The sequence below is a fragment of the Castor canadensis genome, chromosome 11, assembly GCF_047511655.1.
Source record: "Castor canadensis chromosome 11, mCasCan1.hap1v2, whole genome shotgun sequence".
NCBI lineage: Eukaryota > Metazoa > Chordata > Mammalia > Rodentia > Castoridae > Castor > Castor canadensis.
Genome location: NC_133396.1, coordinates 42729264 through 42742506, shown reverse-complemented (window position 1 = coordinate 42742506; position 13243 = coordinate 42729264). Strand labels below are relative to the sequence as shown.

General features: G+C 46.1%; 1 protein-coding gene across 9 annotated transcripts in view; it reads left to right on the top strand.

Moving 5' to 3' along the window:
* The first annotated feature begins 11458 nt into the window (after positions 1–11458).
* The window catches only part of Nf1 (neurofibromin 1), a 272178-nt gene continuing 270393 nt past the window's right edge, over positions 11459–13243 (top strand). For 8 of the 9 annotated variants that reach the window (XR_012438691.1, XM_074046430.1, XM_074046427.1 and 5 more), the window contains exon 1: positions 11462–11593. Coding sequence is in view for 7 of the 9 variants with exons in the window: in XM_074046430.1 (XP_073902531.1) it covers positions 11534–11593 (60 nt within the window). In the remaining 2 variants the exon portion in view is untranslated. Of the gene's footprint in view, positions 11594–13243 lie in introns of all 9 variants that reach the window. The other variant, XM_074046432.1, reaches the window with a different exon arrangement.

The window sequence follows — 13243 nt, the reverse complement described above, 5'->3', positions numbered from 1 at the left end:
CTTGCGAAACCCTATCTCAAAAAACCCTTCACAAAAAGGACTGGTAAAGTGACTCAAGGTGTAGACCCTGAGGACTGGTAAAGTGACTCAAGGTGTAGACCCTGAGTTCAAACTCCACACACACACACACACACACACATAAAATATATATATAGTATGGAAATCACTGGGGGTAGATTAGTAAGCTTTAACTAGTGTATGAACGTTTTTTGAAGTTTTGTCTCACTGTGTTGCCCAGGCTGGCCTTGAATGCCTGGGCTCAATCCTCCCACCTCAGCTTCCCAAGTAAGTAGGACTATCACTTATAGCTTAAAAACAAATTTTTAATTTCAATGTTTATTTGTTAGTGTGCATTAAGGAAAACATAGAACAGGTCACATGTGAGATTCGTAGGTATTATTGCTTATAACAGAGCTAATTTTTTAAAAAAGTGAGACAAGGAACCATATTAACCAAAATTAGGTAAATAAATGAAATGATATTCTAGTTAGTAAAGACAAAATCTGTTGCTGTGGCCCTCTAGTGATAGAGGTGTGAGAAGCCAACCAAGAGAACAGGGCTTGACTGTAAAGTTAAGAGGAGGTCCTGGGGGAGTGCTGGAAGGTGGGGCATGTTCTCACATGGTTCAGGAGCCCAGGCTCCCAAAGATGTCTCAGGTACTGGCTCAGGAGGACAGCTATGAAGCCAGATGTCCAGGGGCCTGCCCACTGCAGCCTCAGTCAGAGGCTGCTATCACTGACTTATAAATCCAACCTCTAATAGAGGTTGGTTTGAAAACACCATTAAAAGAAAAAGGCTGAAAATGCTTTTATAAACCATACCTAACCTAAAAGCTAGTGATACTGAAATATGGTCAGCCAGGGTGAGGCTTGTCTCAGGAATTCTGTCCAAGGGGAGGGGATGGCCAAATAATAACAGATAACTGGTTTGATCGTGTATGCTGTACTTGACATGTGGCTATACATCTCAATGAATCTTTTTTTTTTTCAATGAATCTTGAATAAACAAATAAATGAGGCAAGTTTTAATAGTAACTCCATTTTACAGATGAGAACACTGAGGCTTGGAGAAGCAAAGTAGTTTGCTTAGGCCACCCAGTCTGTACATGATCAGGATATAAATGAAGGCATGATTCAAACTCTTAACTCATATTGCTGTGTTGCCTCACGGAAGGGGAGAGCCAGGAGTCCTAGACTGAGGGCCTCAGATCTGGGGGTTGGAGACTTCAGGTATTCCATGACCTCCATTGCACATGCAGCTGCCTGGCACATTCCAGGTTTCCCAGCTTCCACGACCCATTTTTAGAGGCTCTGCCCATTTGTCTAGTTGTATGGCAGTGTTGGTTCAGGCATGCTGCTGGCCAAGCCAAGAGTGACTTTGGTTTCATGGTACAGTCTGTCTGCCTGCTGTGTAGAGACTCAAAGGGCTCTTGTAGTGGAGTTACTTATATTCTGAAAACATTATGGAGTCTCAGGTTAGCATCTTGGGTCACAATCTTTTTTTTATCCTTAGACTACAGAGAAGGACTTCAGGTCAGGCCGGAGCTCCCCAGGTACAGGACTCAGAGTGACCATGCTAATTTCTCATACCTTAGACAGGTCACTCAATGGTAGTAACTTATATTTATTAAGTGTTTCCCAAGCCAAGCACTGGTAAGATCTTCACAAGCATAATCTCAACCCACTGAATCCAGAGCTGTGAAGCTGGTACTACACTGGGTGCATTTTACAAAAGAGCACTGGCTCACTCCGTTGGTTAATTTCCTTGTCCAAGGCAACACAACCTGAAACGGTAAGGCTTCAAGTTCAGATCTGGTCTGGGGTTAGGCCACACACTTAACCCATCCTTCTATACTATGCCCCAAAATACTGTGTAAAATAAATGGAGGGGCTGGCGGAGTGGCCCAAGTGATACAGCACCTGCCGAGCAAGCATGAGGCCCTGAGTTCAAACTTCAGTACCACTACCAAAAAACCAAAAACACAAAAACCCCAAAAAACAAAAAGAAAAGTCCAGATCTTAAATATGTCCTTTAAAAACCTAACATGTCTGTGAATTAAAACTACAAGAACACAGAAAAATCAGTGTTTTTTTTGGGGGGGTAGGAGGAGTGGAGGCAAGGCTATGTAACACCTAAATCAAGTCTCCTTCCTATTCAGTGGGAACTCCACTTTTGGAAGGTCCTGATGGACAAGTCTCTGTCTGTGGAAGCTGAAAAGGGCCAGACATTCTTGTCCCTGTCTCCTGGCTCAGTGCATGGGATGCTGCAGCAGGACCGATGACTGTGGAGTAAGTGATGATGCAGACTCAGGAGCCAGTAGAGGGCATTCACAGCAGTGGCTGTAGAGTGGACTGGGCAGTGGTGGTGGCTGTGGGTAGTGTCCCCATGTCACCTCTTTGGCTGGGTTTTCTGCTGACTCACCTCCATTGATTCCTGCCTGCTTTCTGGAACTGGTAACCCAGCCTCCCCCTCCATGCTGTGACCCCCCAACATCTTCCCACACACTCCTTTTCTGTTTAGGTAAACTGCAGGTGACTTCTGATGCTGAAACCAAGAATCTGATATCTACAAAATTATTCATACATTTGGGATCATATATTTGGAGTCAAAGATCAGTCTTTGTGACTCATGCAGATGATAAAAAAATGTATTCTTTTTTGAGATCCAAGCTACGGACATAGCTGTGGCTTTGGACTTGGGTAACTACCATCTTTGTATATGGGGCTATAAGCAGTGAGTTCTAGTTCCTCAGCCAGACTTAAGGCTTTGCCCAGGATGGCCCCATAATGGCCTCTCTTTCCAGTACTGCTAAATCAGGCCTGTACTTCAGTCAAACTGGTCTCTTGGCCGTCCCATAGCCATGTTTTACATTTTCTTACCCAAGTATTCATCTGTCCTCCTGAAGTCAGCTTTTACTAGTGCATGAATAAATGGAACCATGGTCTTAGGTATCTTGAGTTGTCCACTTAGAAATCCATCCTTCCTTCCTTCTTTCCTTCCTTCTTCTCTCTCTCTCTAATGGAACTGAGGCTCTTGTACATTTAAGCAGGTACTTTACCATGTGAGCCACACCCCCCCATCCCTAGAAGTCCTTCTTATAGCTGGGCACAGTGGCTCAAGTCTGTAATCCTAGCTACTTGGGAGGTAGCGATTGGGAGGGTCATGGTTCAAGGCCAAACTAGGGCAAAAAGTTCAGGAGACCCTCACACACACACCCAGTGGCTGGACATGGTGGTGTACACATGTCATCCCAGCTACACAGGGAAGTATAAATAGGGTAGGGGTTCAGACCAGGCATAAATTGAGACCCTATGTAAAAAATAACCAATGCAATGGGCTGGTGGAGTGGCTCAAGTGGTAAAGTGTTAGGAGACCTTGAGTTCAACCCCCCCAGTACTGAAAAAAAAAAAAGTCACAGGATTGTTTACCATTCCAGGGCCACTGCTTGCTCTACAGTCATCTGTTAATTCCACCCCCAGGCCCAATCTAGTTCTCTAGATCAGAGAAAACCCTAGACTCAGTTTCATTGGCCTCACTACAGAGCAGGAGAAGAGGTGAGTCTCCTGCCCCTTTGCCACCCTACTGCAGATTGCATAGATGGAACAATTCATTTTACTGGGCATGTTGACACAATGGGAAAAACAACTGACAAACATTGGAGGGCAGGTGAAATCTCCAGGACAATTTGATTCTCTGAGTCACAGGCCTAGGTGGAGGGTTCTCCTTAGGTATGTTCTGGGGCATCCCATTGTCTCAGGAATCTTCTGTAAGACTTTTGGGGAAATCTCTTCATGTCCCTGGAAGGATCTATTCTGTTCATTCCCTTCTTTTCTAGATACTTCCTCCTTCAGCCTAGGGAATTTGGCAAGACTGTCAGCCACATTTGGACAAGCAAGTCTTGAGGATCTATCAGAGGTAGCAGGAGTTGGTGAGGGAGTTGGGTTCACCAGAGTCATGGTGGGGGTCACCATCCTTTGGGTACTTTTGCTCTTCCCTTCAACCTGAGCTGGCCGCAGCAGACACAGGACAACACTTTCATGCTGTGGAGCCCCACTCTGGGGGAAATGAGAGCAGTTTGAGAAAAGATGGTCATAACAAAGAATTGGCTGCCTCCCTCCCTTTCTCTGACCATAGCCACCATCCACGACTAAGTTGCCAACACTAGGAACAGCCGACCAGGAGCTGTTGCTGAAGAAAGAAAGTGCACCATGATGAAATGGTAACTCCTGTGCTGGGCACGGGTGCTTACGCCTTTTTATTGGTAGGAATATGCTGTACACCATGGAAGGAACACATGGCATGGCGAAGCTGCCTACCTCAGCAGCCAGGAAGCAAAGAGATGGAGGAAGGAGCTGGCGTTCCATGATTCCTGTTAAGGGCACACCTCTGATGTCTTAACAACCTCCTACTTGGCCCCACTTGCTAAAGGCTCCTCCACCAACTCCCAATAGTGCCACTCTGGGACCACGCCTTTCACACATGGGCTTTTGGGAGACATTTAAGATCCAACTATAAAGCTGGCCAAACTACTTGGGAGGCTGAGGCAGGAGGATTGTTTAAGATTGATAGCTTGCTTGAGCAACATAGCAAGGCCTTAACTCTATTTTATTTATTTATTTATTCATTTATTTACTGGTGGTACTGGGGTTTGAACTCAGGGGCTCACTCTTGCTAGCCAGGCACTTTACTGTTTGAGCCACTCTGCCAGCGAGGCCTTAACTCTTGAAGGAAAAAAAGATTCAACTATATAGCAGGTCCCTTGTAACACTTAGCTGCAAAAGACATTCATGAATGAAGAAAGGAAGAGATGAATGACAGAAGCAGAGTTCTCCAAAGGGAAAATTTGGGAGACTGACTATATCTCTAAAGATTGAAGAGAAAACATGTTCCCCACCGATCACTAGACTGCCAGTTGTTTCTAACGCACCATTTTAACAGCTGGACCAAAACATCACATAGGACGACGAGTCTTCCCAGTAGCTTTTGTTACCTAGCAGTTGATAACAATTAGCCTGTAACTAATTTTTTCCAGCTGCTCCCCTTTGATTAGTCAATCAAAACAAAATTATTACAGTTTTCCTGTGGTTTGGTATTGCTAGAGCTAGAAGCCTAGCATTACTGAATGAAGACAAAATGACTATGTGTGCTTCAAGGTCAGAGGAATGAAGACTGGAGTGGCCAATGCAAGTTCAGAGTCAGAGGACAAGGCGGGTTTTAAGGACGGACAGAAGAAAAATTGTTTCAGGCCCAGATAAAAAGATGGCATGATAAACCCATTCCTGGGTCTCATTTCTCTTGCTCCCTCTCTCTCTCTCTTTTTTTTTTTTTTTGGTTGTCTGGTTACTAGGCAGGCACTCCAGCACTTGAGCCACTCCACCAGCCCTTTTCTATATTGGGTATTTTTGAGATAGGTTCTCGTGAACTATTTGCTTGGGCTGGAACTGAGATCCTCCTGACCTCTGCCTCCTGAGTAGTTAGGATTACAGGCATGAGCTACCAGTGTCTGCCTTCTCATTTTTCTTTGTGCCTCCTCCCTCCCCCATGTTCTTCTTATAGTGCTTTGTTATAATAGTACTAGTGATGCTACTGTGACCACTTATGATAATTACATCTTATGATAAATAATCCAAGTAAGTTTCTTGGGCCAGAGAAACTGCATTCAGAGGAACAACCTAGCACCAGGGCGGGGTGTAAAGCTCAGAGGTAGTGGGCATGCTTAGCATGCATGAGGCCCTGGAGTCAATATCCAGCACCAAAAACCAAAACAACAAAACCAAAACCTAGCAACCAAAAATGAAGGTAACTCCTACATATATTTTTCAAATTACCAAACCCAGTAACACTTCTGGAAATCACCTCTCCTGCCCTTTCTCTAGGTCTCCATCCAGTAGCTGTTAGTCCCTGTATACGTTTCTTCGTGTCCACTGGCATCCATTAGGGTTATCCAGATACATGGGATGAAACCTGGATGTATCTGCTTAACAAAATGGAGAGTTTACTTTTCTTTTGTAGCCAGAACTCCAGAGGTAGGTAAGTCAGCGTCACTATGACTGCTTGAGGAAGTATTAAAGACTCTTTAGCATCTATCTTTTGCAAAATGACTGCTTCAACTTCAGTTATGTTCTCAGCAGGAAGGAGAATGAAAAGCAAATACCAGCCAGGCATGGTGACGCACGCCTATAATGTCAAAACTCAGGAGGCTGAGGGAGAATCAAGAGTTCAAGGCGAGCCTGGGCTACAGAGTGAGACCCTGTCTCAATCCCCCTCTCTCTAAACAAACAAACAACAAGAACCTCCAAAAGAAAAAAAAAAAACAAAACCAAAATAAATGACAGAACTGTATGCTGTTTCTGGCAGGTTGGGCACATGGTGGCATTCATAGCTAGATCAGCCTCGTGATGGGGAGGCCTGCCACTCTGAGCTTGTGCTCTCATCTCTGCCATTCCCTCAGGGAAGGCCAATTTTTAAAATGTAGACTGGAGTGGGGAGGGGCACAGTTTTAAAGGCTTCCACTTGCCTTCCCTATTATGATAGCTCTTGCCCCACAGGCCAAGGAACTAATGTGGCAGTTCTGCCACCTACCAAATATGTCCATTCTAATTATGCTTTTGGGGAGGACAAGAGGAATCATGATACTGACCAGTACTGGGAATCCAGTCTTCTTCAGTTGTTGGGTTCTGGAAATTGGCTCAGGTCTAGACATAGGGCAGGAAATTGTGACCTTTCATTGGGGGCAGTTTCTCTCCCTTGGGTTTTAAGAACTATACATTGAATCCTTGTTGATGACCTATCTATGTTTCTTCTAGTATTCCATTAACTTCATCAAAACTGTCTGTGGGTCGGATCCCTCTGGTTGCCATTCACACCAATGCCACATAATCATGCTTTTGATGGTTAAATGATCCACTTGGCTTCTATTTCTCCAGGATCCCATGAGGCCCACTGCTGTGAAAGGAGCCTAACTGTAACATCTACTCTCAGCCCTGGCATACAGAGAACCACAACAAGCTTCTGAGTAGTGCAAGCTGTGTCCCTCTCACTAGCACATTCCTTATTGCTTATGATGGACACCAGGACACAGTGAGCTGGTGCGATGGACATAGTGTATCCACTCTAGCAGCACATGGGGTCTCTGAGTCTTTGTGTTTGATTTGTTCCTTTGAGAAAGGGTCTGAACTCATGATCCTATTGCTGCAACCTCCCAGGTGCTGGAATCACACCACACCCAGCTTCTCTGTATCTTTTGCTCCTTTCTTCCAGTGTTTGCCACACAGATCTGGTCTATTTTGCCTACTGCTTTTTCTTTCTTTTTTTTTTTTTTGGTGGTGATGGGGATGAAATCCAGGGCCTCACACAAGCTAGGCAAGCAGTCCACAACTGAGCCATCTCCCCAGCTCAGGCTGTTGCTTACTCCAAGTTTCCTAGGGCCATCCTAACAATCTGTTAGTACTATTTCCTGGGGTCCTTGCCAGGATGTAAATACTGTAGTACAGGAATGCGCTTATATCAATAAACTCCGCTTTGTTTAGTATTGTGTTCTGTCCTCCTCCTTCCCTTCCCAAAGCAATCTAGGGACCCAAGCCCATACTTTCCTGACTTCTGCAGGTCTATATATTTGGCTGGGTCTTTTAGCTCCTTTAAGAAATATTGCCTTGGTAGTTTGTTGTAACTTGACCTTAGTTCTTGGTCTGGTAGACAGGTGGAAAGGTGTAGGTAGATACTGAGGAGGGGTATGTGTTACTTTACAAGGTAAGTATACTTATTAATCTTCAAGAAAGAAAGATGGGGCATTTGCCTACACAGCCCAGAGTATTCAAGGTGAAATTGGACTGTAAGAGTTTAAAAAAAATTTTTTTTGGTGGTATTGGGGTCTGAACTTAGGACCTTGTGCTTGCTAGGCAGGCGCTCTACCACTTGAGCCACTCTTCCAGTCTTCTTTTTTGTGTTAGGTATTTTCTTTCTTTTTTACTATTGTTGTTGTACTGGAGGTACATTGTGACATATAACAAAGTTCTTACAATATATGATAGTTGAATTCACCCCCTCCATCATTTTCCTTTATCCTCGTGTTTGGTTTTTTCCATAGGGTCTCATGAACTATTTGGCCAGGCTGGCTTTGAACTGTGATTCTCCTCATCACTGCCTTCTGAGTAGCTAGGATTACAGGTGTGAGCCACCAGCACCCAGTGTCATCCTTTTTCATAACATACTGCCAGAGCCTATATGGTACTTCACCTTTGGGGTCTCACTGCCAGCTGGCCACAGGATGATTAAGTTCCAGTGGATTTAAGTCTTCTAATGGAATTTAGTGCCCTTAGAGTCAACATCAGAAGTGAAGGGAGTGGGACTGAGGAGAAAGAGAAGTCAAACTAAATGCAGTCACAGAAAAAGCCTCAGCTGATCCATCTCTTGGGAGCTAATCCCTTAAGGAAGCCCTGGAGCTGCCAGAGAGCCCTCGAAAGTGGTCTCACCCCCAAGTTTGCATTATCAGTTCTTTGCAGGCTCTGGGGAGTGGTGTGACCTGCTGAGAGTTAGCTCAGTTTAGCTGAGGGCAATTCCTGAAGAGGTATTCAGCTGAGGTATTCAGCAGGTGGGGAAATGAGCACCTTAGACCAAGTGATCTTTGGTATGCTGCGGTTTTGTGCCAGTGGAGATGGGAGAAGTGCAGAGGAAGATAGACTCAAGGGAATGCTGCTGGGACCTTGAATAAAACCCATGAACACAATTGTCTGAGATGGTTGCCAGACCAAAAAAAGGAGGATGAATGAGGGAGATATATTTACAACTGTACCAACACTTGTATGTATTCCCTAATAATCATGCTGGGCAGTGCAGAATAGGAGAAGCTAGGATAGAAACCTAAACCTAGTCTGCTCAGAAGCTCATGCTTTCCACTAGACTATAGCTAGTCAAATTAGTTTCCCTGAGCCAAATTCAGACAACAGATATATTTTGTTTGGCTGCACAACATTTTTTAAAAATGTGAATTGCTGCCACAATGTAAAAACCTGGAAAACTTTATTCATAAATTTGGATCTCCAGCTTCTCTTGAGTAACCAGAAGACCTAGCAACACTGGGTCAACATTTCTGCATGGCAGAAATTGACTAGTTGAGTGACAGCTGTCCTTTTAAATGTGTGTGTGTTTTTCTTGGTTCACTGCACTCTACGCAATGCCTTCTTTGGCATCTTGGTTTAGAACTCCTGTCATACACAGTTAAGCATAGATACTGCTTAACAAAGTATACAGTATATAATAGGTATTTGGACACATAATATTGGTTCAGTATCACTGAGTGACTTTATTGGAGAGGAGGCTGGGGTGAAAGCTAGACCTCCATCTGTAACGAGAGGCTTGGTATTCAGGGGGATGAAACAGGATAGCAAGTACAGATTAAGGTGAATTAATGGCCTGATGGCTAGAGCCTGACTACAGGAAGAGCAAAAGGCTAACACCTAGGGTTAGAGAGGGTTAGAGAGGAATGGGGCATCACAGAAGAAACCAGACAAGGAGAAGGAAACAGAAAAACCTTAGCAATGGAATGTCATTGGAGGCACGGGAGCTGAGGGCTTGAATAGTCATGTCTGGTGTATCAAAGATGATGAGGGGAATAGTCAGGCAAAAAGCCAGGGCAACAAGGAAGTAATTAGGGACTTTCAGAAGCGGTGAGAAAAGGAAAGTAAGGTTGTGGGTCTGCATAGTTAGTTGGGGGTAAGAGTGAGAATTTTTTCAGGGGTCCTATTTGAGGGAAAGCACAGAGAGATATTTAATATTCTCCCATTACTTTTTAGTGTTGTCATAATTTGTGACATCATCTAAAAGAAGTCAGTCTCCAGGCTGCATTCTGCAAGAAGGGAGCAAAGAAATATCCAACCTGTCCGTTTTCTAGTGGAATGAAATATTAATTTAATATGTATTTTGGACAATCACCAATCTACACAGACTGGAAATTTCTCCTACAGATATATCTTTTTGTACATGATATTGCCTTTGTGGATTTTCTGTGGTAAAATAAAAATTGTATCTTTACTTCATCTTATCACCCAGTTAGAATCTTTCTGTGTGGCCTGTTTACTGTAGTGTGTACTCAGAATATGTAAACACATTTTAACATTAATCTAGGTAAAACATACCAAGGAAGATAAAATTTAACAACAAAGTTCAATGTTAGATACAGATAGATCATCCTATGTTTGGGACAATATCCTGTTCTTGGAAAAGTGCACAGCCAATTCCACACGAAGTGTGGGATTAGGTATAGATAGGGAAGGCCCTTGTTTCCATTGCCTTTGGAGTCAAACCACCAGCATTTGCATCCTGAGTCTGCCACCTATCAACTCCATGACCTTGGGCATGTCAGGGAACCTCCTGCGACCTGTTCCTCAGTTAGGTGAGGGCTACTGTGTCTACTGGGAAGGCTAGTTGAAAGGCTGAAATAAGATGATGAATGTGTTGAATTAGGTATGCAAGGCCCTTTCAAGGCCTTTTGAGGATGGTGAAACTTGAATCCTATTATCAATTGTGTGTAAAAGTTTCATTAACTTGGGTGCCTATCAGTTTAGCAAAGGAAGTAAGGGCTTGGACGCTGCAGTCTGAGTACTTTGGTCGCCACTGCATCTAGCTTTGGAATTTTTATGCAACCTTAAAAAAAATCATGGAATCTCCCTGGGCCTCACTCCCCCCCGCCCTCCCCCCTCCCCCCCCCGCCCCGCCGTTTCTCAGCAGTCTATACAAGCTACGAAGGACCTGAGGGTGTGTGCCTTATTTTTTTGTCAGCGCTGAAGGCACAAGAAGGCTAGGCACAGCGTCCCCAAGAGATCAGCGGCAGAAATCTGCGCGCTGGGAGAAAAGCTAGCCCCGGGAGCCATCCAAACCCGGAGGCCGGCAGGGGAGGGGCAGCCCGAGGCGGCGGTGGGGATGGGAGCAGATGCTCCGGGGTCAGCTCCGACTCTCACGACCCGAGCCCAGTGAGAGTCTAGGTGAGCCCCACGGCGCAGAGGCACGCGCGCCTCGGGGGCCTGGAAGAGTTAGGTGACGTCACCTCCAGGAGGACTTGCTTTTTCATTAATGAAACCGGCCGACGCGGGCGCATGCGCAGAAAGCCCCTTCCCTCTCGCTTCTCCCTCCCCTCTCCCAGCCGCGCTCTCAATCTCGAGCTTGCAAGCTCTCCCTCTCCCCGGGCCGTGGAAAGGATCCCACTTCCGGTGGGGTGTCATGGCGGCGTCTCGGGCTGTGATGGCTGAGGGGAGACAGCGCTAGTGGGGAGAACGACCAAGAGGTCCCCTCCCCTCCCCGGGTCCCCCTCCCCCTGTCCCCTTCCCCCCTGCCTCCTCGCCAACGCCCCCTTCCCCTCTTCCCCTCCCGGCTGGGCGCCGAGCCCTCAATCCCCACCCCGGTGGGAACGTTGGGAGCCTGCCCTCCTCAGACCCTCTCCTCGTCTCTCCCCTCACCTCAGCCTCCGCTGCCCGCCCTCTTCCCGGCCCCGGGCGCCGGCCGATCTGTCCGTCCGCTGTCCCCCGGCCGCGGGGAGGACATGGCCGCGCACAGGCCGGTGGAATGGGTCCAGGCCGTGGTCAGTCGCTTCGACGAGCAGGTAACGGGCCCGCGGCGGGCGGGAGGTGGGTGCCGAGTGGGGGTGGGGACGGGTGGGTGAGGGGAGGAAGGACGGCCGCCTCCCCAGCGGTGCCAGGGGCTTGGGAGACTCCGAAAGGCCGGGAAGGGGAGCTAGGTGGGGGTGACCAAGGAGGGAGGTGCGGGCCCCGAGGGGACAGCGGGGAGCTGGGGCTCCTCTCCACTCCTAAATCGGGGGGGTGGGGCCTTTGCCCTGACCAGCCCTCCAACCCTCCTTCCCCTCATCCCAGCCCTTCCGGTGCTAATGGGGATGAGTGACCTGGGGGCTCTTTCAGGGGCGCTACATCTGGATTTAATCATTCTCCCTTACTTTCTTTTTTTTTTTTTCATTTTGAACGGAGGTGGGTGATATTTAGGGGTTCCCTCTTTCTCTTCCCTCTGAGACCCTCCTAACTGGGTGTGTGTGAGTAACTGAAGGAACCCTAAGGCCTGTCTTGTTGTACCCGCCCCTCCCCCCCGGTTTCTTTAGCTTCCCCTCTTGCAGGGGGAAGAGTAGAAGAAAGCCGGGAAAGCACAGGTTTTCTTACTTTCTGCTCCCTGGACTCAGTCGGCCTCTGAGAGCTCCAAGTGCACACACAACTGAACATCTTTTTAATGTCCCACGTCGGTGTCCTCCTTTATCCCGACACAATACTGCCTCCTTCATTGCTGTTTGCAGTGGGAATCATGGTTCTGAAGTAATCCCCCCTTTTTTCCCTTCCTTGATAATTGCAGTTCCCCCCAACCCCCTTTCTTGCCAGGTCCGAGGATGTGTGTATTGCTTTTTTTTTTTTTTGAGTGAGGCTATCGGGGAGTAAAGGGAGAAACAGCTTCTGAGCCATTGACAGGAGGGAGCTAACACAGCTGGGTTGTCGTCCTGGAGCTGATGATTTTGCTAGTGGTTTGTTGTTTTTGACTCGCTTCGTGGGAGCAGAGAACTTTCATTGAGAATATTTGGGATGGGGGGAGAAAGTTTCATAGCTTTTAAGGTCTTGATATATGTATGTTTTTCATCATCCGAGTTTTACACCGAATCCTGGGGCAGCTCAGAGTGAATGCGCACATAATCTTTTGTCGGTGGGAATTAGTTTAACTATGTGCTGTTACAGGTAGTTGAGTTTGGTTTAAAGGGATTTTTTTTGTTATTGTTTTACAGCTGCAGTTCAAGCAGGGACTTCCTGTGATGAGGGAATTATTTAGGACTGAGTCAATCAATTTTGTTTACTGGGTCAAATCATAAAACTGATTATGGGAGCTGAACGGTATAGGGAAGGATTTCTCCTTAATTTGTTCCCTAAAAATTTCCTTACGGGGCTCATGGTTTTTCTGACTTACCTGAAAGCTAGTTTGGGAATAGAAAGAGGAAGTTGAGAAGAAGCTACATAGGTAGAATTACAAAGCTGTCAGACCTGAAGGAATTGGTCATTCATCCTTCTGCTTCTAGACGGAAAGGCACCTAAACCAACTATACTACTACTAATCCATCTGATGAAGTAAAATATTACCATTAAAACAGACTGCATTATTGATAGAATATTAGACTTACAACTTGATAGAAAAGACTTTCTCTGCATAATTTTAAAAGAGGACTTAAAAGGCATACCAAAGAACCCCAAAACTGAACCTTGTAGAC